Source organism: Solanum verrucosum, unplaced genomic scaffold (assembly GCF_900185275.1).
Source record: "Solanum verrucosum unplaced genomic scaffold, falcon-dt-bn FXZP01000109.1, whole genome shotgun sequence".
NCBI lineage: Eukaryota > Viridiplantae > Streptophyta > Magnoliopsida > Solanales > Solanaceae > Solanum > Solanum verrucosum.
In genome coordinates this window covers 975,754-1,003,548 of record NW_026020594.1, presented here as the reverse complement: position 1 = coordinate 1,003,548, position 27,795 = coordinate 975,754, and the positions used below count along the sequence as shown (strand labels likewise).

At 33.1% G+C, this 27,795-nt stretch overlaps 1 protein-coding gene across 1 annotated transcript; it reads right to left on the bottom strand.

Moving 5' to 3' along the window:
* Positions 1-2,314: 2,314 nt before the first annotated feature.
* LOC125811322 (homeobox-leucine zipper protein MERISTEM L1-like) lies at positions 2,315-27,435 on the bottom strand. The gene is made up of 12 exons (XM_049490828.1): positions 27,240-27,435; positions 24,288-24,404; positions 17,336-17,577; positions 5,954-6,174; positions 5,755-5,872; positions 4,928-5,171; positions 4,531-4,757; positions 3,831-4,022; positions 3,457-3,640; positions 3,080-3,348; positions 2,825-2,920; positions 2,315-2,674 (listed from the first exon to the last, which is right to left on the bottom strand). The coding sequence occupies exons 1-12, from the start codon at positions 27,433-27,435 to the stop codon at positions 2,315-2,317; spliced, it is 2,466 nt and encodes an 821-aa protein (XP_049346785.1).
* Positions 27,436-27,795: the final 360 nt, after the last annotated feature.

Genomic DNA, 27,795 nt, shown 5'->3' with positions numbered 1-27,795 from the left:
AATTTATTATTATTTTGGGGGTGGGGGTGTGAGGGTAGGGGTGGGGTGAAATAAAATTTGGAAATTGAAAATATTTTAAAAAAACAAAAATATTAAAGTATTATTATTTTTTATGGGGGGGGGGGTAGGGGCTGGTGGGAGGGGGGTCGGGGTGAGGGTGGGTAAAAATAAAGTAAAATTGAAGTTGAAAAATATTTTTTAAATATAAGCTTTAACAAAAATATTGTAATTTGAAATTGAAGGAAAGTTTTGGAAAATGTTTTCCTTAAGTTTTGAAGAGATATCATTTTCCTTGAATTTGAGGAAAATAAGTTGATTTGGAAAACATTTCCAAAACATTTTATCCAATCAAACATGAGAAAATTGGAAAACATTTTCCGATATACCAAAGACACCCTAAGAGTGAACTTCATTTCCTTAAAAATGATATATGGGAACTAAGTATTCCCAAAGAGTAAATGTTTTCACATTTAAGATGAGAGGAAACCCTGATTTCCAAATGAGTTTTCATGAGTAATTTTGAGTTTCATCTCTTTTAAGAGATAGATTTTGAGTAATAATCTCAAACCACAGATAAAGAGTTATGTTTTTAAACATATGAGATAGTCGCAATTTGGGAGTAGTATTGAGCACCGATATAGGGACGAGTTTAGATAACTCAAGTCTCCATAAACCATGTAGCCAACGTGGGTAGAAAGGGTCATACTTTTTATATGATTCCTTAATGATTTTAAGTATAGCTTAGTGGATCCACTTATTTGAGGCGTTCTATATCCCAATAAGGTATATGACAGTTCTGGCAGCGTAGGCGAGACGTTGTATCATCACATAGCTCATAGTGATGGTTGTCCTTTAGAGAATCTCCCAAACAGAGTTTACTTTTGAAATTTTTATATACAATTGTATTTTTAAAACGTGTTAATACAAGTGAGAAAAAGGAAAAGACCAAAATACCCTTTCCTAAAACGATTGGATCCAATGCCTTAAATGGAGAGACTTCACTCAAACAACCATAACGTTTTACTCGGAGCTCGAAATTTAGCAAACTTGTCTGCATTGGAAAGAGGACTCAAAGACCTTCAATTTAATAGCTCATGGGCCACCCAATTCTTTATGTGTTAAAAGATATGGTTGATTGAAGTTGAGTCAAGTAAAAATCTCATAGTGAAACTCAATCGATAAGAAAGCTTTCAACTCCACTTTATGCTAGGGGAATCTAATGACCTTAACACTTAAGAAAATTTAGAGTCACTCGGTATAATATTATTCACAAATGAAGAATGATTTGAGTTTTTACTTTAAAATTTTCGGAGTGTTACATGAGGAGTTTCTACTTAAATGAGTTTTGAGGGAAAATGACTTGGTCTTAAAGAGTTGAAAGTCCTTGAGAGCTGATTCGAACAAAGAGTGGTAAAAAGCCCTTTTCTTGATTGAGGGGTGCGTGTGAAGTTGAACAAGACCATGTGGTTCCAAGTCTGCACAAGCAATAGGTGTGACTACTTATAATAGAAAAAACATTGGGTACTCATTTACTATTTAGTTTTCTTACTAATATTTGTATTTGGTTCTAGTAATATCAGTGATCTATCAGCTAACAATGTCAAAAGTTATCAAATTTTGCAGAAACTTTATGTCCTTATCTCGTATGGTTATACTCGAGATATATGCTTAGAATAGTAGTGATATTCAAATTGAAGACGTAGCATATAACCATTAAGACAATGACACAAAGTTACAACAAATTCTTAATATTCTTCGTAAAATAAACTTAAAGTTCAGTACTAAGCACTTATCTTAACATATAATTTGACCTTTTAGTTATATATAATCTCATTATAACTTCTCACCTCATTGATGCTCGTGTCACCCAGATGAGAATCGTTTTTCCAGCAAATATCCTCGTAGATTTTTGACAAAACCCTTGAGCCCCACGAGTTCACAACAAATTTGATTATCAACAATGCCGAATCAATTTGTTGCTTATAAACCAAATTTATCATAAAAGATATTTTGGGATGAAAATAAATTCGTCAATCAGTAATCCCCAAAGCATGAGTCACTAAAAGTATATAACTACAAATTTAATGCTGCATGGTAACTAAAATAAAGTTATATTCACTACGAATATTTTGTCCTCCCTTTGCCAACTTGTAATTCTCTACTGCTCCCTCCCCTAAACTGCAACCAATAAAGAAAAAACAGCAAACAGAAAAATATTAATTAAAAAATCCTAATTAATTTTATTCAGAGTAAAATAAACCATAAACTGTTTTTATAATTTTAAATGAAGTATATACTTACCATCTGACAAGAATTAAAAATTGAGAAAGAGAGCATTCTTGATCTTATCGATGGTGCAAAACATGAGTTTATTGACGGAAGCAATAGATTGAGGAGAAATATTTGCAGTGGGTACATTATGTACCAAAATCTGGAATGCGATAGTGAGGAATGATCCACTATAATCAGAAATTTCGTAGTTTGTACTGCTTGATGGCCCATCAGGGAATATAGCAAATCCAGAAGGTAATAGCGGAACACCATCAGGATTCCCACCACATAATACCATGTCTATTGCACGAATATCAATAGGTGCATAAACAATAAATGACCCTGTTGGATCAGTGATGTTCTCTTGAAATATCAACATATCGTTTTGAGCTGGATTTGGACTCTGCAATTCATGAGCCAATGATTGAAATTCACGCGTTAATTCTTTTCTTCAATCACACTAACTAAATATCATATGAATATGAATCCATATATATAGTTAATTAAAAATGGATTTTAATAGCTTGACCAAACATACTATAAATTTCCTTACCTTGACTCTCAATATGGAGATAGAATTGCCTATTTCCGTTCCATTTGCAATATGAGTAACTTGTTGAATAGTACCCCCATTCGATAGAATGTCCCACTGTAATAATTCAATGATATATATTACTATTTAAAATAATTACTTCTAAATATTCAAAAATAATTGGCTGATCTTAATGAATAAAAAAATCATAAAATTTGAGAAAATTGTGTCAAAGATAATATAAACTACTTCCTATAAATATATACTGAGTGGTACCTTGCCCCTTGTGTTTTCATTCCGAAGGAAATCAAAGACAAGTTTTGGAAGAACGGGCAGCCAGATGGAAGTTGAAGCGCACAACACAAGGCCCCGTGGTCTCCCTGGATCGTTTATGCTCTGCCTAGTCATGACTTGAACATCGTTAGTATTATAGCCACTTCTTGTGAAAGTTGTCCATTGGTGTGTTGTTGTTCCACTCACTCCTGAAATATAATCTATTATCATTCTTTCCCCAAGCTTCAACGCGCTTTTTCTTTGCTCTTTATCTCTTGATACTGTAAAGGCAATGATTATATATTATAATGTGAGTTTGAGCATTTGAATTCAATTATTAATTGAAAATGGAGTATGAAAAAGAATTGTCATGTACTTACGCGTATGAGTAATATTACTACTTTGGGGTAAATTTGTGGCTTCTGCACTTGCTAATCGTTCACATTGTCTATCCAAGATAGAAATCCAACGCTTTGCCCCAAATGCAAGGCTGGAATTCACAAAGGTCTTGTAAAAGGTGTGAACTAATGTGTCATCGGCCTCGATATGCTCAACCCATGTGACCTACAACATTGTAAAAGGTTGACTTATGATAATTCAAATTTATAATTTCAGGATAATAAATGTACAAATAATTAACTTAGGTGCATGATTTCTTTTGAAAAATGTTGATACAAGGATCGAGACTCCATGAGTAATCAGCTTGCCCCTTAGTCATTATTAGACATAGTATATGTTTATTGAAATCTTTTACCTTTGAGATATCATTTGAGATTTGTTGAATCACACATCCTGAGGGCCTTTTCCAACACCTAGTAATCGGGGTATGGTCCAGGGAAACATCAACAATTACCCATAGTCCATCAACAATTTTATTGCAAGACCTTACAAAGTAGCAATCTCGATTTGGAATTTGTGGAGAGGGAACTTGAAACTCTGCATATATCTGCCCAACGAATAAATAAAAATAAAGAATAAAATGACACAAAAGGATAGTGTAAATTATTTATAAAATTATAGGCATCCAAGTGCAACCTATATAGAGTAAGAAAGAGAAACATTTAATGACAAAGTACATCATGAACAATTACCATTTTCGTTGATCCATCCAACACATCCATCGTACGTGCCGTCAACACAATACTTGAAAAAAACCTTGCCCAATGATTCTGGTGATCACAAAAGATATGTTATCATCATTATCCTCATTATAATTCCAAATTTGTCTAGACAATTCTTTATATCCAATTTCAATTCTATAACTAGTTTCTATAGAGTAGTGTAGTGAGATGAGTTTAAATTGGATCTCTTCATTCTTAATCAGAAGTTTCAAATTTAAGGTATAGAAATATAAAACCCGATGTAATAACTGCAAATTTAAATTAGTCAGTCAGTAAATATCGAATAGTAAATGATTAATTTCAAAAATATATTTAGAAGTAAAGTGACTATACCGTGTCCATGAAAATCTCCACCAAGTTGATGTGATTCATGGTTACAAGAACACTTTCTCGTGAAGCAGTAGTCTTAATTCCATTAGGCTTAGGCTCATTTCCCCTAGGGAATTTCCTCTTGTATTCTTCTTCATTTAAGTCATTATTTACACCGTCAATGTTTGGAAGCCAAAGTGGCTCGTCCATTCGAGCCATTTGAAGAAGCTCGTACATAGCTGCCCTAGTTACTTTAGCAATATATTGTCTTGAAATGTGAACAACCTAGTAGTAAACAAAAAATAATTAATTGAGCTTGAGTTTGATATATTAATAACAGTCCAAGAAAATATTTTACACAGTTAGATCAATTAAATATAAAATAATTTAGCATCAACGCACTTAACTTAAAAATTTAAACTGTGACGAAATATATCAATCCAACGAGTCAAATAATTTTTTGAAATTTTGATTACCTCTTCTTGTAGGCGAGCATTTTCGAGCCTTACATATTGTTCATTATTTGGCGTTTCACCTAAACGGAAACCATGGTCGCCACAATTAGGGCAACCATTGTTGATAGCTTCACTTAACCACACACATTCAGCCCTAAGCTTGTCATTTTCAGCTCGAAGTGATAAATTCTCACTGTGTTGATCTTGGTTCTGTAAGGAAATAATATTTCGAATCCACAAAATAATAAAAGTTAGCATAAGGACTTGCTAGCTAGTGTTAAATTAATAATAATTTAGCTAATTAATTGCATTTGTAATAATATTAACTTTCAACAAACTACATTAATTACCATGAATAATGATTAAAAAAATGAAATATATACCAGTCTGAATGCATTTATGTAATTCCTAATTGCGTCAAATATTTTGACATACAAGAACAAGAAGTTATATCAAGTATACAGATTATTGTCCAATTATATATCTTCAATTAATGTAGACAATAAAAATTACTATCTCCCTTTCAAAATAAGTTGTGTTTTTGAATAAGTAGCTTTTTTTAAATAATCAACAAGCCACTAAAAAATTTCTTCCAGTTTTGTCATAATTAAAATGAATGAAGTTTTACATAATCAAAGAACAATTAAAGAGCTATATCTTTTTAAGACAGATGATTAAAACTTTGTAACTAAGAACACATTTTTTACTTTTTAGAAGTGAGTAATTTTAAGGGGCCTGCTGAAACTAAAAACACCATGTATTACTAAACAGAGGGAGTATTAGTATCATATACCTTTATTTGGGTACGCCTATTTTGGAACCAAAATTTGATCTGCAAAGGTTCTAACTCTAGCTTATTACTGAGCTCCTTCATTTTCTTCTTATTTGGCTTCGGACACTCCTTAAACAAACTTAATCACAAAAATAACAAAAGATTAATAACATAAACACTTTAGAAAAAAATGGTATTTAGATAGGATAAGATATTTTACGCTTCCATTTCCTCGATATGTTGCTTGGTGTGACGATGATTGCGCATTTTCTTATTTGGATGATCATCATCGTTACCATCTTGTTCATCAAATTTATTGTCACTGTAGTCGGATTTGTTGTTTGCTTCGTCATCTGTAAGCAGCTGCATTATCTCATTTTCCGATATTGTCTCGGACTCTATAGCAAGTGGATTAAGCTGGCTTTCCAACATGCTACTTGACTGACATATACAAATGGTAAAAACTTTGTAACATATAATTAAAATATCAAGAAAGAAAATTCCTATAAGAAATTTTAAAATTTTCAAGACTCGAAACCAAAATTTTAATCAAGAGCATAGGAATCTTAGCCATCTAACAACAAACCTTGATAATAACATGGGCTAGATATCAGACCTCCTTAAATGCCTAAAAAAATCTTTTAAAAAAATATTTTTAATATGACCTAGCCAAGCTGGAGTCTAGATGAAGAAGGAACAAACCCAAGATCATTTTCGGTTACCAAAGAATTCTGATTAGCGAATTAAAAAAAAAAAAACTTTTGGTTAAAAGCAAGGATATTTTAGCAAAGATAATCTGATTAATCAACTAGAAATCAAGCGAAACTCTTTGTTGTTTCTTTTCTAGACTAGAAACTAGAAACAACACAAATATCTAAAAATTATGCATTAGATTCACGGAGATATAAATGGAACATAGAAAACTTTATTAAAAAAAGATAATAAAAAATCTAGAATTTTGACCTGACCAAACGGGAGTCTAGATGAGGAAGGAACATTTTCGATCATTGAAGAATTCTTATTAGCCGAATTCATAATTCTGTCCATTGATCATCCAAAACCCTTAAACAGTGCAACATGTTAGTATAAGTGATGATTTCTCATCTCGTTTACTTTGGTTCTCCAAGGGAATAATAGTTTGAATGCACAAAATAGTAAAAGATAGAGAAGGACTCATAAGCTAGTTCCAAATTAAATGATTTAGCCAATTAATTACAGTAATAATAATCTTGACTCACAACAAACAACATTAATTGCCGTAAACAATGATTTAAAAAAAAGTGAATACATATTAATTAATCATAGAATACTGATCCCTCAAGTGTGAATGCAATTATTGTAGTCAAGAAAATTATAACTGTCTCAAATATTTTGTCGTATGCAGTTATTGTAGTCAACAAAATTATAATTGTCTCAAATACTTTGACATACGACAAAAAGAAATTATACCAAGCATAGAAATTATTGTTCGACATTAAATTTTTAATAAATGCAGACAAGAAAAATTATCACCTCCATTTCAAAATAAGTTATTTTTATCTTTTTTGTTTCTTTTAAGATATGTAGTTTTTCACCCATCAATAACAAATTGAAAATTTTCTTCCAAATTTTTCCTTATTAAAATAATGAATTTTACGTAAACAACAAACCATTAAAGAGATACTTCTTTTTAAGACATTTGATTAAAAGTTTGTAATGAAGAACACTTTTTGCTTTCTTAGAGTAAGTAATTTTCTTAAGGAGTCTACTCAAACTAAAAACATCAGATATTGTTAAATAGAGGGAGTACAAGTATTATATGCGATTATTTGAGGTACGCCTGTTATGCCGTTATTTTACTATATTTAGAAAAATCACTTTTTGAAATGTTCTAAGTATAAAACAATTTGAGAAAAATATTTAGAAAGAGTCGTCACTTGATTTTTTAAGGAAATTAAGAAAACTTAATTTGAAAAGACTCCAACAGATTAAGTCCTTAAAAATTTAGAGAAAATGGGTAAGAGGTTCTCATTTACACTTCAAGAAAGTTTTTAAAGCATTCGAAGTGTCCGCTAACATGCGGTTATCCTACGACTTAGATTAAATATTTGACTATTTTTCGGAAAAAAAAATTTAACATAAAATAATAATTTACAATATTTGATTACTTTGAAAAAATAGTTAAATAAATGACACATTTTATTTTTAGAGAAAGGGACATAAAAAGAAACATTTGAATTAAAATGCAAGTGATTAAGATTTTAAAAAAAATAGATTTATTAGAATTCATTTGTATTATTTCAAAGATAATAACTTAAACTGATTGAATTAATTAAAGAGAGTATCTTTTAAATTAAATAAAGACAAGTGAAAGTTTTGACTAAAATATTTAAGTGTGTAGAAAATACAAGAGTTGATAAAATGAAAATTGTTAAAACAAAACAACACAAAGAAATAGTTCATCTTTAGGGGAATTCGATTAAGTTAATTAACAATTCTAAAGTGTTAATAAACAACAAGCAATAAATAATCGCAATTAAATAATTTAAAAGTAAGGGAGAGAAGTTGAATTTGGGCCTTTCTTGGGCCAAATTCACTGTTGCTTTTGGGATTTAACCCAATTCCCCTTTTAATATACATCTGTTGTATATCAGTGTATATTGGATGTATACAGCCCATTTTTCTGTTTTCCGGGACCTGTACGTCAGCTCCAAAGACTTGTTCTTCAATTTATCAAGGTTGGATGACTCGATAAAAGAATTTTGGGCCTTTATGGCCCATCCGAAATATGAAGTGGAGAAAGATGGAGTCCAAGGGAACTCGGATGGTATCACATGAAAACAAAGTAAAGAAATAAATTAGCAGGAGCAAGAAGAATATGACATTCAGACTATTAACAACAATTTATTGTTTCAGTAAATGAAAGATGCAAGCCAGAATTTACGCTCTACAGTAGCGTCACATAATGAATTAGTTGGATTATTTAAAATTGCTAAGGCAAGGCATAAAAATAAATACTCAATGAGCAAGCTAAGAGTAAGACAAATATTTATCTTCCACATTAAAAGTAAACTTGCCTAAACTTGAACATTACTCACAATTAATTCGATAGACATTAGATGTATTTGCTTATGGGGACAAGAATTAATTACCGAAGGGAATTGGGAAGGATGAAAACAGTGATGACATAAAAGAAACAAAATAGGAAAACTTATGCCCTTAATAAAAAATACTCAACTAAATCTACACTAGCTACGTCTTCACTAGACAAAGAGAGTAATTAATTACACTAAGAAAACTAGCTACAGTAAGCATGTGATTTCCTAATGAACAAAGAAAAGGAAAAGATCTCAATTTGAACATGGAAGACAACACTCATAAGGAAACTCTAATAGGCTGAATAATAATAGAGAAATACAGATACACAAATTTATTAAACAACCTTCAAACCACATGGCTATGACAATCATGCTCTCACCACATTTTGTTGGGTTATGAAGGTGAATAGGGAGTCATGCGGAATCTTACAGTTGCAAATAATATGGTTGATAAATTATACGACACATAAAACTATACTAAAGGATATAATATTATTATTTGATATGACCAATTGGCCTACATAATTAAAAACTAATAAAAAGCATAAAAATTGTAGAGAGAAAATCTCCTCATAAACAAAACTCTCTAAACAACTACATTGTGGATTCTATTGTGTTCTGCTATGAGAATATGTGTCTTCAATTTATAGATCTCCAAACTTTCCTCTAAGGAAAGAATAAAGCAAATATGGAAGAAAATTATATTTTTCTTTGAGAAAAAGTTCAAGCATTTATGGTAATAATTTGACTTTTCTTTAAGAAAAAAAAACTAAACTTCAAATAAGGTAAGAAAATCAAGGAAAAACCCTAACAAATCTCCCCTTTTGTCTGGATTTTCTTCATAAAACTTGATCCCCTTTCTTCATACAATCTTCATGTATCACTGCTGCGTACCATGGTTAAAAATTGATATGAGTTAGAAGTTGGAGCCTTGTGTTAAAAGTTACAAGCAGGGTTGAAAGTGGAGCTAATGCGTTAAAAGTAATATGCATGAGTTTAAAGTGGATCTCATCCGTTAAAAGTAAGATGCATGAGTTAAAAATGGAGCTCATGCGTTAAAAGTAAGATGCATGAGTTAAAAGGGGAGCCCGAGCATTAAAAGTTTGTTGGTGTTGAAAATTGATTTTGGTTTTAAGGATGGAACAGCAGGATTATTGAAAATATATTTGAAAATCTCCTCACATGTAGTAGCACAAAAATATTCATTATCATCAAATTTGTTGCAAATTGATTTGAAACCACTTGAGCCTGCCTTCAACCTTATTGAACCATAGGATCATCGAACCATGGGATCGTTGGACCATGTCCTCTGATACCACTTGTTGGTTATGAAGGTGAATAAGGGGTCATGCGGAAGCTTACAATTGCAAATAATATGGTTGATAAATTATACAACACTTAAAACTATACTAAAGGATATAATATTATTATTTGATATGACCAATTGGCCTACATAATTAAAAACTAATAAAAAGCAAAACAATTGTAGAGAGAAAATCTCCCCATAAACAAAACTCTCTAAACAACTACATTATGTATTCTATTGTGTTCTGCTATGAGAATATAGATCTTCAATTTATAGATCTCCAAACTTTCCTCTAAGGAAACAATAAACCAAATTAGAAGAAAATTACATTTTCCTTTGAGAAAAAGTTCAAGCATTTATGGTAATAATTTGACTTTTCTTTAAGAAAAAAAAAACTTCAAATAAGGTAAGAAAATCAGGGCAAAACCCTCACACATTTAACTAGGCCGGTGAAGTTTTAACAGATAACCAAGCTGGGTTTATAAATCAAAAGGAAACAGGCAACAAACTCCAGTAGATTAACACAAGCTAATATTGAAACCAAGCTATTAACCCAACACACCATTCCAAAATTTAAGCTAAAGCAGATAGGCACCACACACCTAATAGCCAATTGAACGAAAATAGCTAACCAAACTTAGACGACAAGATATATCCATGTAAGCGACTTATTCGAAGGAAATCGAACTATTGTATCAATGAGACTCAAAGAGAGAGACCACCAACCGTGTTCAACAATAAGATCGCCAAAATGTCATGAAAGAGATAACAATAACAAAGAAGAGCAAGTTGAGCAGCAGCTAAGGGCTTTAACTAAAATGAGACTACCATAGAAGGAAACTAAGGAATACTTTGATGAAAATGCAACTCGAATCGCAGTAAACCAACAATAAATACAAAATACAACATACTCGATACTCCAAATCATATAAAGATGTGTAACACCACTAATCAATACTTGAAATCTTGAAGAGAATCACTACTCAAACAGTGACAAAAACAGCACACAAATTATTCTAAAAGAAAGAATGAGAAATAGGAACAAGAATATTACCTTTCTCGGAGCAGCGATACTAGGACGATGAGCTTTACCACGAAGAACTATCACCACTGTGAGCCTGTTTCGATGAGCTCCGAAAAATAAAACAACTTCGAATTCTAATAGAGAAGACTCAACTCTCTGTTTTTTTCTCTTTTCCGGTTGTGTTTTTCTGTATCTCGATTTATGTGTCTATCTCCTATCAATTTCTACCTCAAAAAACCCTCTCTCAAACACTGATTGATCGAGAGTATATATAGGGGAAAAGAAAATCATTTTGGGGGGGAAATCGAATAGAAAGGAAGAATTTGAAAATTGAAAATTTATACCAATTTCCTCAAATCTTTGCTCAAAATCAGGGAAAAGACTGATTCTTACTTCAAATTCAGAAAAAATGAGGAAGGGCGTATGGGCAAGTGCTGTCGATGTTGACGTTGTCAGGGTTCTCCGCGATTTGGTGAGATCTTCCGGGTTTGCTGGGATTTTCGCATGAAGAAGAAGCACGCGCAAGGGGGTCGGGTCAGTTTGGTATGCTGCACGTATTGTTGTTGTTGTATTGGTTTGCTGATGGGTTTCTTTGGTATTGAGATATTGGGCCGGATAAATTGCAAATAGTGGGATGGGAATGTTGCATGCTTTATTTTTGTTGGTATTGAATTGGATTTGCGGGCTGGATCTTTGCAGGATAGTAGCTGCTGTAATGGGTTTGAGGAATTGGATCGGCTGGAAATTGGAAGTAAGGCCCAAAACATGGTCTTGAAAAGGATGCAAAGGATGGGTTAGATTTTGGAGTTTAAGAAATAGCCAAATTGAGTTTAATTTGGAGAGTTTGACTAAAATTTAAACAAGATGAATTAATGTTAATTAATTAACAAGCTTCTTAATCTTAACAAAATAAAATAATTAATTTAACTGTAAACTAATTAACTCAAAAATATAAACTATAAATTAGCTAAATTAATTAACCAAATAATTAAGTAAAACTAAAGTCTTTTGAGATGATTTCCAAATACTAATATAATAAATATATACAAAATTATATAGAATATATATATTATTTTTTAAAAAAAATTAAAATTATAAAAATGACAAAATTACTTAAAATGACTTGAAAAGTATTTAAAATTTATAAAGTCAATTATATTTCAAATCGTTTGAAATTTAAGAAGCTCGATGATTAATTTATATTATGGAGGTCCAAAGTTGGGTGTCAACAACACCTATTTTAGAACGAAAAATTGACATGTGATGGCTCTATAACTCTAGTTTACCAGTGAGCTTCTTCCTTTTCTTCTCATTTGGCAAAGAACAGTTCTTAAAATAACTTGATCACAAAAATAACAAAAGGTTAATGCCTTAAACACTATAAAAAATATTTTGATATGATGAGATATTTTACGCCTCTATTTTCTACTTGTGCATTTCTTAATCAGGTCCTCATAATTATTATCATCTTGTTCATCCAATTGATTTTCATTGTAATCGTATTTGCAGTTTGATTCGTCATCCATAAGCAGATGAATTATTTCATTTTATGATATTGTCTTTAAATCTATATATAGTTGGTGGATTAAACTGACTCTTCAATATGCTACTTGACTGACATATACAAATGGTAAAATGTTTGTAAGATGTAATTAACATATCAAAATAGGACATCCCTATATGGAATTTCTAAATGTTTAGGACTCGGAATAGACATTTTAATCAAGATCGAGTAGAAGAATCTTAATTATCTTACAACAACCTTTGATAATAACATTAGCGAGATTAACTGAAAAATGGGGCAGATTCAAACCTCCATAGTCGCTTGACACACATAAAACTTCTAAATAAATTTTAAAAAAATTATTTGTAATATTACCTAACTGAGCTTGTCTAGATGAAGAAGAAACAAACACAGGATCATTTTCGGTCACCAAAGAGTTCTGATTAGTGAATTCAATAAATAAAATTGGTTAAAGACAAGGAGATTTTAGCAAGATTAACTGATCGATCAATTAGAAATCAAGTGGAACTCTTTCTTGTTTCTTTTCTAGACTAGAAACTAAAAAAAAGTAACACAAATTCCTAACAAGCATTCATTAGATTTGCGAACATATAAATGGAACATAGAACACTTGAAAAAATTAAAGGATAAGAAAAATCTAGAATTTTGACCTGGCCAAGCAGGAATCCATATAAGGAAGGATCATTTTCGATCATTCGAAGAATTCTTATTAGTAGAATTCATAATTTTTTCCATTGGTTATCCAAAAACCTAAATCAGTTCAACATGTTAGTATAAGTTATGATTTCTCAATGCGTTTACTTTGATTTTGCAAGGGAATAGAAGTTTGAATCAACAAAATAGTAAAAGCTAGAGAAGGACTCGTTAGCTAGTTCTAAATTAAATGATTTAGCCAATTAATTACATTAAAAATAATAAGCTTGACTCACAACAAACTACATTAATTGCCCTAAACAATGATTTTAAAAAAGGTGAATATGTATTAATTGATAGTAGAAAACTGATCACTCAAGTGTGAATGCATTTATTATAATAGTAAAAAAAAATTCTAACTGCCTCAAATATTGTGACAGACAAGAACAAGAATTTATACCAAGTGTAGAGATCAAGGCACAAGTACCCCTAGACTATGACCGAAATTTCAAAGACACTCTTAAACTTAATTTGGGTCTTATTACCCCCCTCCCCCCCCCCCCCCCAACTCATTTTTTCATATTTTTGTGCACCTTTTGAGCTGGCGTGACACCTTCAACTACCCATTTTGGTTGTGTTTATACACACTCGTCTGCCACATGTGTATAAATTAAGTTAATACACTTTTTTTTTTACCATCTATCAAAACTTTTTTTTACCTACATTCATTGTTTTTTCTCTTTTATTTTTCTATTGATTTTATTTTTTTTTGTCTTTCGTTTTGATATAATTTCAAATTTAATTCCAATTGTCTTGTATTTAAAATAAGTTAATTTTGAACGGACATCAAAATAAGTGAAGAAAATCAAATGAAACATAAAAAAAAAAAAACGTTATAATTAAAGGACACTTTTAATTATTTTTTTAAAAAAATACACATAATTTTTTAAAAATAATTAAAAGTGAAAAGATAATAAGTTAATTAAAAAAGCTTAAAGTGAGAGAGAAATTAAAATAAATATTTTACAAAGAAAGAAATTAAAATAATTAAACATATATAAGTTTTAATATCAATAAATATGTGTAATAACTAATTATAAAGTTACCAATAAAAAAATGGCATGTGTCCAATTTGCGCATTCATCATTTGTCTATGTCACCGTTTGGGGTGTATTAGTTCCATTTTAAGTTAGTTTAGGGAGGTAATAGGACTCTAGTTAAGTTTAGGTGTGTCTCTGAGATTTCGGTCACAGTCTAGGGGTAGTTATGCCTTATCCCATTATTGTTCGAAATTCAATTTTCAATAAATGTAGATAATAAAAATTATCACCTCCATTTCAAAATAAGTTGTTTTTATCTTTTTTATTTTTTTTAAGATATGTAGTTTTTTCAAAAATTAATAAGAAATTGAAAATTTTGTTCCAGATTTATCCTTTTTAAAATAAATGAATGTTACATAAAAAACAAACCATTAAAGAGATACTTCTTTTTAAGACATTTGATTAAAAATTAGTAATGAAGAACATATTTTGCTTTCTTAGGATGTGTTTGGTACGAAGGAAAATGTTTTCCATAAAAATGTTTTCCTAGAAAATGTTTTCCATAAAAATGTTTTCCTAGAAAATGTTTTCTTCAAAAACAAGTGGATTTCTAATTTATTTTCTCTTGTTTGGTTAGTGAGTAGAAAATATTTTGTAATGTTTGGTTGGTGAATGAAAAATATTTTTCAGAAAATATCTTTTATTTTTGGCTTGAAACTAAAAACTACTCTTTAGAAAACTAATTTTTTATACGAAAATCAACCCCGATAATTGATATAGGACCCGACCTCGACACCCAAATTAGGACAACACCCCACTAACTATTCCAAAATCCGACCCTAAGATTTGACCCAGGAATTTAAAAAAAAACAATTTTTTTACGGGGTAATGGGGGTGGGGGTGGCTGTTGGGAGTAGGAGTGTGGGTTGCATTAAAAATGATTTTTAAAAAAATTTGAAATATTTTTTCAAAAACAATTTTTTAAAGTTTTTTTTAATGAGGGTGGCGTGGGTGGGGGTGGCACGGCCAGGGAGTAGGGGTATGGTTGGCATAAAAAATGAAAAAAAAATTGAAATATTTCCCAAAATATTAAATAATTTTTTGACGGGAATGGCCTAGGTGGGGGGTACGGGTATGGGTGTCGTAAAAAATAATCTTTTTTAAATTTAAAATATTTTTTTTGATAGGAATGACTGGGTGGGGGTGGCTTGGTAGGTGTAACACCTCGGCCTTAGAAAGAGCTAAATTTCGAAAGAACTAATTTGGAAAAGGCTAATTTGAGATATGTTCAAGTTAAGCTTAAGTTGTGAGTTTTTGGTCAACTTCAAACAACCGTAACTTTCAGTACATGATGAGTTAGGTGGATCATAAGATATCAAATGAAAGGTCTTTGAAACCTCTTTCCAACGCCACCATGTTTTCTAAAATTCATGTTCTGGTGAGGGAGATATGCCTGTTTGAATTCAGCCTGTCCAGTTAAGGAATTTTACCCGAATTAACGAGGGGTATTTTGGTATTTTCCTTACCCCATCAGCTTTAAACGTTTTTAGTAATATTTTAGGGGTCAAAACTGATTTGGGTCAGTTTTCACAATTCTAAATTATGCTTAGGGTTTTGAGAGGAGTTCAAGAGGAGGAAACAGGGAGGAGTTCAAGCGTTTGTCAAGATTTCTTGCGAATCAAGGATATTGTTTCGCCAAATTAAGGTATGTAAGTTTTCATAGTGTCGGGTTCGTTCACCCACACACCAATCATGAGTTTCTTTTACGAATTTCATCCATAAGATTGGGTATATTGAATTTCTTGATGAGTTCTTGAAAGTTTGTGTTGCATTCCTTGATATGAGGTTTCATTGAGTTCTTGAGATGTGGATCTTGTGTTTGAATATTTTTCTTGAGTAATTTTGAGTGGATTTCATTGTAATTATGTTGGGTATAAGAATCTAAAAGAGTTTGAGGGAAATCGTTCGATTCTATGGGAGTTAAACATGAATTTGAAGCAAGAAAATTTGCCAAAACCTGGTTATATGGGTGGGGTGATGCACCACTCAATGCGCCCCAAACTACTTTCAGTAGGTTGAGGCCTGGCACACCACGTCACTCAGTGCACCCCAACCCACCTTCAATAGTTTAGGGGCTGGCGCGCATCACTCAGTGTGCCAGGGTCGCCTAGTCCCCTACCCTTCCATCCTTTTTTTCGTGTGCGTTCCCTCGAATCATACCTATGTTTTCTACTTGATATCCACACTTAAAATCTTTATTAAATCTTGAGAGATCATGCATATCCAAGTCATAACTCTTGAATTCATAATTCAAATTCAAGATAGAGTTAAGGGTAAAGTCGAGGAAGTTCTTTGAGTCAATTGAGAAGTCTTTTTGCAAAACTTTTAAAACTTGTTTTAAGACTTGAGTATGAGGATGAGTAGAGTGGAGTATCTACAATAGGTCTAATTAGGTCATTATCTTGGCTATGTTTTCATCTTGTTCTTGGTTCATTTCCATTTGTTCATTTGTCAGCCCAAGATTTAAATGAGACACCTGATCTTCCCTTGTGTACCATGCATGATTAATTTTCGTCATCTCATCAAGAAGGGATGACGCTATGTCAAACGGTTGTCTCATGACTCCACCTCGAATAAGTTGTTCAGTGACACCTTTGTTGATCGTGTCGAGACTCCGATAAAAATATTACAATAACACATTATTCGGGAACCCATAAGTAGGACACTGAAGAAGCATCTTTTGGAACCTCAACCATGTTTCATGACCAGGCTCACCATCAATCCACTTGAAGTTCTGAATATTATCGGTCAACTTAACCATTTTAAGAGAGTGAAAAATCTCTCATAAAACACTTCCGTGAGTTCCTCACAAGAAGTGATAGATTCCTTTGGCAACTCGTTCAACCACTTTGTTGTTTCCCCTATTTGAGAAAAGAGAAACAAATGAAGTCGAACCGACTTTTGAGTGATGTTCTTGAATGAAAACGGTCCACACACATCCCCAAAGTTGCGGATGTGGTCATGAGGGTCCTCATGAGCAAGTCCCCCAAAGAGACCCCTCATTTGCAATAGTTGCAACATCATGTTGATCATATGAAACACCGTATTGACCACAGTTGGAGACAACTGAATAGCACCCGAACTTCCCAGTTGATCCTCATTGACATCATGCAAGTTTCTGATGTCATCATTGTTCCCAAGTTGACTTGCATTGCTCCCATTCACACTTATTTCTTCACCTGTTTTAGAGCAACCAACAAGAAACACGAACAATAAAATTCCACCACAACAAAATTAGTTTACGCAAATACTTCAATAAAACAATTCTAAACACCACTCCCTGACAGCAGTGCCATTTTTTATAACGCTCAACTACACTTCATCCAATTCTAAGTGTATGCGGTAGCTAACAAGTATAAACCCAACTAAGAGTTGGGGTCGATCCCACAGGGAGTGATATGGTAAAGAATTCAATTAGGAAGTAAATGTGTGTTCTAATTTTTTGTAGGAGTAAAGGTTTCGCAACATAAAATTAAATCATGAAATTTCAATGATTAAAATCAAATAGGGGGCATTTAGTAACAAATTTACCACAGCGAACAACTAATATGGGAATTAAACAAATGGAGATTGGACCTTAGGAATGTGATCAATCGAATGCTAATTTCGAATAATGGGTAGTTACTAATTGCTTAAAGTTATTGACTCTCAATGGGTAGGCTAGGTTTTAAATACAATATCCATCTCTCGATCAACTATCATGCTTCAAGTGAGTTCTCTAGAACCTCAACAAGCTTGACACTACTAAACAACCCAATACTTAATTAGCCCACTTTCTCCAGCTGGGTTTGTAAAGACGCAATCAAACCCACTTTCTCAAGATAGATCTTAAAGACTCAATCAATACGACTATCAATCAATTATTCTACTCTAATACCTCTTTCTCAAGCAAGTAAAGATAGTTAAGCTAGAACGGAATTTGCAATTATAATTCATCAATCAAAACATGAACAAATGATTGAACCCACTTCAAATCAACATTAAAATCAGCAATTAATAACACCCATTAGCTAGTTAATGCATTAGACTACATGATCACACCTTTATGTTAAGGGGTTTTAGCCCAACATAGCGGAAAGTAAGAAATCGTTACCAACAAGATTTTCCATTTGAATTGTTAACGATCTGCAATACCCAATGCCAAGATTAAAGCTAGAATCCTAAAATCTCAATCTGAGGTTCAAATCTTATCCAAAAGTATTCAACAATGTAAAATGTGAAAAAGAACTATCTAACTTCAGGAATACACTCTAGGAGAACTGGAACTTCTTTTCGCATCGTAATGTCCTTGCATTTCCCTTAAGCCTCCATTGTTGCATATTAACACAATAACATCAGTTATGAGCACAAAATAGGCATTGAGGACACTAACTTTATAAGCCTTAAATGATTTGAAATTCTCGACTCATCAACAAGCATTCATTATATTCACAAACATATAAATGGAACATTGAAAACTCTTTTAAAAAATAAAAGGGTAAGAAAATCCTCGAATTTTAACCGGACCAAGCAGGAGTCCAGATGAGGAAGGATCATTTTCGATCATTCGAAGAATTCTTATGTCATGCCCCGAGCCTACACCCTAGACGTGGTCGGCACTTGAGAACGATTGTTGGCCCCAAGTGAACCCTTGGCCTAGCTCAACCCTCAGCGGAAAACTTACTCAACATAAGATAAACTCAAATATAAAGCTTTAACTCAAATGTCTCAAATTATTAATTCAGAATATAATAGAATATTCAACTAGCAGTAATAGGAAACTCAAGTCTTTAAAACATTTAACAAAATAAAATGAAACAGACTTCTCAAACTCTACTATTTATCTATATATGAAGCCTCTAAATGACAAAGATGGAAGTCGGGACAAGACCCACGACATCCTAACAAAGCTGAAAAGTAAATGGAATCCTCCTGAAGCAAGGAGGCTCACCAAAGCTAACTCGAATTGTTGTGGTATCAACGAAGCGCTTGTTGATGACCTTGGTTACTTGTATTTGCATCATGAAACGATGCAGGCAAAATGGCATCAGTACATTGAATGTACGAGCATGTAAGGGGAACTCTGAACGTAACATAAAAGCTTGAACTTAGAAAGAATGAAACATACTCACCTCGACTCTACTCAACTCAACCTCAACTTATGGATACTCAACTCAGTACAATATAAAAACAACAATAAAGATGCAGTTTATATAAAGCATTTAAAACAATAGATAACAACTCATTGCATTTAAAAATATAATAATAACTCTTATGTAAAGATACAAAATACTCAATTTGGGAGATTCTCTAACTGACAACCATCACTACTAGCTATGTGATGATACAACGTCTCGCCCATGCTGCCAGAACTGTCCTATACCTTGCCGGAGTATAAGACAGCCTCAACTAAGTGGATCCACTAAATTATGCTTAAAAAGCAATAGGAATCATCTAAGAAGTATGACCCTTTCTACCCACGTTGGCATGCATAGTTTATGAGGACTTTGAGTTGTCTAAACTCGTCCCTATATCGGTGCTCAATACTACTCCCAATAATATAACTCATACTCATATGTTTAAAAACATTTCCTCATACTCAAACTCTGAGATTATTACTCAAAAGGATTCTCTTAAAAGAGACGGTGCTCAAAACTCCTCATAACTCATTTGGAAATCAAAGTTTCCTCTATTTTTAAATGTAAAACATTTACTCTTGAGAATACTTAGTTCCCATATATTCATTTCGAAAAATGAAACTCAACTATCCTTATACTCATACTCAAGTCTTAAAACAAGTTTAAAAAGTTTGTAAAAGACTTCTCAAAATGACTCAAAAGAACTCCCTTGAACTTTACTCTTAACTCTATCTTGAATTTGAAATGTGAATTCAAGAATTATGCTTTGGAATGTAGCACCTCTCACCGATTTATGAAGGTTATGATAGTTGAACAAAAGAACGAGCAAAGACCCAAATTGAAGAACACTGGCGCGCCGCAGAGATGGAATTAAATTTTTGGAATAATTTTTTGAGGCAGAGGACTCTGTACCCTCTTCGCGACGCGAACCTGGGCGCAATTATTTACCTGATCTTTTCTACACAAATTCTCATAACCCAGAACATTTTCAGTGAAAACCCACACCAGAACTACGCTCATTCGCAACTCTCACCTCAAAAACTCAACAAGAACTTAATTATCAAAGAACGAAACACAACCTCATGAATGAAATTACAAATAAAAATCACATGATTGGTGTGTGGGTGAACGAACCCAACACTATGTAAGCTTACATACCTCTTAGGGATCAAACCCTTGGCGAAATTCCTCGACAAATCTCAAGAATCTTGACGAACACCTTGAACCTCTCATCTTTTCTCCTCTTGAACTCCTCTCAAAACCCTAAGCGTATTTTAGGATTGGAAAACTGACCCAAATTAGTTTAGAACCCTAAAATATTATTAAAAACGTTTAAAACTGGTGCGGTAAGGAAAATACCAAAATACCCCTCATTAATTCGGGTAAATTTGCTTAACTGGACAGGCCGACTTCAAACGGGCATATCTCCCTTACCCGAACTCGGAATTTAACAAACTCGGTGGCGTTGGAAAGAGGATTCAACTAACTTTCATTTGATATCTTATGTGCCGACTAACTCATCATGTACTAAAAGTTATGATCGGTTGAAGTTGACTCACAACTTAAGCTTAACTTGAACAAATCTCAAATTAGCTATTTCCAAAATAATTTTTTCTACATTTAGCTCTTTGCTAAGGTGGGATGTTACACCTTATTAGCCGGATTCATATTTGTTTCTGTTGGTCATCACAAAATCTAAAACAGTTTAACATGTTAGTATAAGTGATGATTTCTTATCGCGTTTACTTTGGTTCTGCAGGGGAATAATAGTTTGAATCAACAAAATAGTAAAAGCTAGAGATGGACTCACTAGCTAGTTCTAAATTAATGGGTTTAGCCAATTAATTACATTAATAATAATCTTAACTCACAACAAACTACATTAATTTCCCTAAATAATGATTTTAAAAAGTGAATACGTATTAATTAATCGTAGAAAACTGATCACTCAAGTGTGAATGCAGTTATTATAATAATCAAAACTATTCGTTGCAAATTATTGTTCGACATTAAAGTTTTCTATAAATGCAGACAATAAAAATTATCACCTTCGTTTCAAAATAAGTTGTTTTAATCTTTTTACTTTGTTTTAAGATATGTAGTTTTTCACAAATCAATAAGAAATTGAAAATTTTCTTTCAGATTTATCCTTATTAAAATAAATGAATTTTACATAAACAACAAACCATTAAAGAGATACTTCATTTTAAGACATTTGATTAAAAGTTTGTAATGAAGAACATATTTTGCTTTCTTAGAGTAAGTAGTCCTCTTAAAGAGTCTACTCAAACTAAAAACATCGTGTATTGTTAAATAGAGGGAGTACTAGTATTATATACCTTTATTTGAGTACGCCTATTTTGGAACCAAAATTTGATCTGCGAAGGCTCTAACTCTAGTTTACTACTGAGCTCCTTCATTTTCTTCTCATCCGGCTGAGGACACTCCTTAAAATAACTTAATCACAAAAATAACAAAAGGTTAATACCATAAACACTAAAATAAAATGTATTTAGATATTATGAGATTTTTTATGCATCCATTTCCTCGATTGTTGCTTGGTGTGACGATGATTGTGCATTTTCTTATCCGGATGCTCATCATTATTATCATCTTATTGATTGTCATTGTAGTCGAAATTGCAGTTTTATTCGTCATCTGTAAGCAGATGCATTATTTTATTTTTATATATTATCTTTGAATCTATAGTTGGTGGATTAAACTGTTTCTTCAACATGCTATTCGACTGGCATATATAAATGGCAAAATGTTTGTAAGATATAATTTACATATCAAAATAAGACATCCCTGTATGGAATTTCAAGATTTTCAAGACTCAAAATTGAAATTTTAAACCGAGAGCAGAAGAATCTTAACCATCTTATAACAACCCTTGATAATAACATTAGCGAGATTAACTTAAAAATGGGCTAGATCCAAACCTCCGTAGATGCCGGAAACACATTGAAAACTTCTATAAAAAAATTATTTGTAATTTTAGCTAATCAAGTTGGAGTCCAGATGAAGAATGAATAAACCCTGGAACATTTTGATCATCATAGAATTCTGATTAGCGAATTCAAACTAAAACACTAGATAAAGGCTAGGAGAATTTAGCCATTATATAAGAATCATAGGTAGTAATAATATTATCAAGATTATTAATCAATTAGAAACCAAGTGAAATTTTTTCTCATTTCTTTTCTAGACAAGAAATTAGAAACAACACAAATTCCTTAAAAAAAAATCATTAGATTCAAGGAAATATTGAAGGAACTTAATGATAAAGTATAAGAAAAATTTAGGATTTCAACCTGACCAAGCAGGAGTTCAGATTAAGAAGGATCATTTTCGATCATTGAAGAATTCTTATGAGCTGAATTTATGATTTCATCCATTGATCAGCCAAAACCCTAAAATAGTACAACACGCTAGTATAAGAAAGTCAACTTTATACTTTTTTGGTGACTCGAACTCATAATCTTAAGGTTGGAACTGGAGGGTGCTTACTAGACGAACAACCTCCTCTTATCTATTTGTAATCATTTCTAGTTCAGCTATATAATTTTTTTAATCATTTCATTGGTTGTTCACACAAAGAGAATGTCAACAAACCAATTAAAAACTAAAAGTATTGTTGAATTATGACTTCCGCTAATCTCCTAAGAAACACATACAAGCGATGTACCGTTTAACGAATTGACAAAATGAAGTTAAGAATAATAGTAACTAAACAGTGCAATAATTTTAACTTCAGCTTCAATAAACAACTTTGAGTTACAACAGATTACACAACTCTGTAATCCTATGGAATTATAAACTCTAATTTTGTAACCCAAAACACAAGCCCCCAAGGCTTATGTTCCCAGACGATCTCCAAGTTTCCCCCAACTAGAAGATCACACTTCACTCAAATAATCACCTAAACTACTTCACTCAATTATTCCTCGCAGCACTCAGAATAAGTAATCAAAACTCTCTCAATTATTGATAGTGTTTTGCTTGTCTCTCTCATAAGTGTGCGCCTTTCCACGAAGAAAATCTCGCCCTATTTGTAGTTTTGAACTCCACTCCTCAAATCGTCTTCAACTTAAATTCGTTTCTTCTTTCGTTTAGAACTTGGCACCTTACAAGGTTATACCTACGCTTCCTACTTTGTTCAGAACTCCTACTTGATTGCGACTCTTTTTATACTCCTTTTCCTAGTCATATTTGGTGAACACATATCACATTGACACAACTTGTTCAATGCAGCTTTGTCAGTCTTCAAAATACTAATTTATGTGCATCTAACAAAGTCCCCTTTTTTTATGATGACAAACTTTATTAGTAGCTTCATCTGCATTGAACATATTTGCATTGAACCACGATCACTTCCCCCTTTTGACATCATTAAAACAAACCTGGAACTACACGATATATCACAAGATAAAACAATATACGTTCTTAAGTGAAAACTCACCATCACAAGAACCAAAACACTTAATTAACTATAACAATGTTCACAACAGAAAGTAGGCAGAATCAGAACCAAACATCAGCAAAACACCAACACAGTCATCAAGTCAGATAAGTACATCACTTGCTTAACAAAAAAACTAGAAGGAAAAACACATGAAATAGTGAGCAAAAGTATTAAGGTAGCTTGGAGGAAGGGCTAGGAGCTGGAAATGAGGTAGGATGTGTTTTAAGTAGCTCAAAGAGGCCCTTTAGATGTGTTGAATTCGAAGATTGTTCAGTCTCCAAAGTTGTTTTAGACTTGAGCAACTCACCTTTCAAATAGGCATTCTCCTCAATCAACCCAGCCTGTTCTACCCTATATGTCAAATGCAACTTATCCCTGGCAGCAGAATGTGACAATCGAAGAGTTGTTATGTGCTTCTCATTTGCTGTCAACTGAGATAGTAATCGTTGTAATGGTGCATTAGTACCTCTCTAAGGAGCAGGTACAACAACCTGATTCACAGTTCCAAGAAAACCCTTTGTAGTCTGAACTTGTCTGTCATGACCCAAGGGTACACCCTAGATGTAACATGGTGTACTTGACCCCGAATGAATCTCATACAAGCCCTTAGCATATCATAACATAAGATAATAGAAAAGTGCGGAAATTTTAAAATATTTTCCATACAATCAAAGTCTTTATAAAAGCACAGCGGAAGTCTTACTACACTTCTCTCAAACCATCTAATACAACTTTGAATTCTCTTGGGTCACAGCCAATAGAGTAGTCTCAAGACATGAAAATAAAAGACATAAAGGAAAGGTGATCAAATCCTCGATGCTATGAGGACTCACCAAGTCTTCAACTCTTTGCACTTGAAACCTATCTTCAAGAATGGAACTCAAAATCACCGGACCCTACATTTGATAAGAACTTAGGCAAGAGTATGTGTTAGTACAAAAGTACTAAATATGATAGCTAGCATAACATCATAAGAGAATAACATAAGAGTTAGTCAACATAAGCAATATGCCATAATCATAAGAGATACTTCATGAAACAAAAACTATAAGCATAAGAGATTGTATCATAACTATAATCAAAGTCTCCAACATAGGCATCATATAAGCATTAGTCAACCCTTAGTCCTTCATATCATAAGCGAACTACTTCTCAAGTAACCTCAAAGAATACTTGTGCAATGCACGGATGAGACCCCATAATCCCATCCACACTAAGTACCACTTTTAGGTCATCATAATCATACTTACCCTCTTAGGATCTCATCATTAGCACAATTCTCATAGACAAGGGAATCCTTACCTTTAGTCCATCATATTAAGGAAGGCAACTATGGCAACAATCCAAGCTAACATATATCACATAGGCAAATCTCATATTAGAACATGCATACAATACTTCCTTGAAGTAATCTAGTTTCACCATACACATGCTACTTAGATTAGGGACTTGTCCCTCATATTCATAATAGTCATGGAAAAGTACCTCTTTACTAGTCCAAGACAAGTCATTACTCATGAATGGTCATAATTCACCTATTCAAGGCTACCAAGTAAAAGTACTATTACTCAATCCAAGCTAAGCATGCAACACATAAGAGACATGTTTCATAAGTAGCTTCAAGTCATACTTGTGCAATGTATGAATAAGACCCCATAATCCTACCCATGCTAAGTACTACTTTAGGCTATCATACATCAATGATTACTATTTATAATTCTAGACTACCAAAGAATAGCACCCTATTAGGCTAGACCAAGCTACCAAGGAATATTCACCATATTGGATTAGACCAAGCTACCATGGGAAGACATACTATCATGCAAGTCCAAGCTATACAAGGAAGGATATTATTCCACTATCCTAGCTACCAATGAAATGGTTTGGCCTAACCCAAGTCATGCTACCATGCAAGCATTCTATGATACTCGTGCAAGCTACCCTTAGGAGAGTATGGTTCCTCAATCCTAGGCTACCATGAGGTATTATACTCATGCTACCATGCAAGCATTCTATGACGCTAGCGCAAGCTACCCTTAGGAGAGTATGGTTTCTCAATCCAAGGATATCATGAGAACTCCTAACTCAAGCTACCAAGCATGGTCTTATCTTACCAAGTTAAGTTATTCATGAAGGGATCTTATGTCACAACTTCAAGTTATTCTAGTCTAACAAGCTTTGATTCATTTTAGGTGGGCAAACCTTTCAACCTAGAATCATTCTATGTGAGAGAACTTTTCATCTCCTAGCATATTCATGTCTAAGTGTGTATATGAGAATATCATTTCAACAACACAACAACCTATCATGATCATAGACACTTCACTCTCAAAGTGTTCTTAAGCATATACAATTCAACATATTAGCTTTACTCTCAAAGCCCTAGAAATCAACATGCTTCACTACAAGCCTTACTCTCAAAGCTTTAATTCTTACAATCATCATACATATCTAGATTTCAAGGCATTCTAATCACATGATTCATTACTAAGTGATTCTAGTCATATAGCATCATAAAGGTTCAACTACAAGCTTTACTAGTCATGATCCATATTATATACTATAATTTAATTCAATTTATGTCTACATGATTCTATTCATTAACAATTACTATACAAGTCATCAATTCTAGAAGATCATCTCTAAATCCTCAACTTCCCCCTTCACAAGGCATAAACCCACATTACTACAATTCCATCAATTAACTAGGGTTAGCCATGGAAAACATGTAATATCATCATAATAACATGATTCACTACTAATTCTATCATAATCAATCAATGCCCACTCAATTGGGTCAACATACAACATAACCCAGAATATTGAAGAAACCCTAACTTGAATTGAGGAATTATAGGGGGCTCCATAGATGGAATAATCCATGGATGAATAATCTATCATACCTTGATTATAAAGCCTTACAAAATCTTGCAACAATGGAGGAATTTGACCTAGCTTGACCCTCTCTTCTTCTTATTCTTGAGTTTTCTAGAGAGAGAATTTTTTAAAGGAAAAACTTTAGGATCTTTGGGGGTTTTGGAATTAATGACTTAATTGGGGTGGTTAAAGGCTTAAAATAGTTTATATATGCATACTAAGACCACACAAAATGACCTCACTTAATAACCACCTAATTTGGAATTTACCTAAAAGCCTCTCACTAGGCAGCCTACTCCCAGGCACCACGGCAAGCTCACGAGCCGTGGTTCTTGAGCAGTGGCTTGGCCTCAGTGTCTTGGACTTCACAAATTGAAGGCACCTTCACGAGCCTTCCCACGAGTAATGGTCTTGACCACTAGTCCTGAAGTGGCTCGTGAAGGTGAGACACTTTGAGTCAGCTTCAAGGGAGCTACTGCCTTGCCTTCACGGACCACACCATGAGACATAATCCTCACAACTGGACATGGTGGTGGTCGTGTAGTTGAGGCAGTGTGTCCCAAGTTTGGGGCAGTCATGGCCCTTGGCTTAGGCCTTGCCCGTTGGCCTTGGCCCTTTCCCCTTTCCTTGGATCTTGTTGCCCTCACACTTACCCCTAGATGGTATACTAACTACGGGGTGTTACATTGCCATGTTTGCACATAAATATGTAAGAACTAAAAAGTCTCTCCTAACCAAAACCCATATCCCAGGGAATGCATTCTTATCCTCACACATATGCGATGCATGTGACACAACATCAATTGAGGTAAGTTAATAGGCTTTCGAGAGAGTAACAGTTCCATAAGTGTGATGTCTAAATAGTTAGCCTCAGTTTGTTTCTGCTTCTTGGGCAAAAGTATTTTGTGCACCACATCAACAAGAAGGTTGTGTAAGGG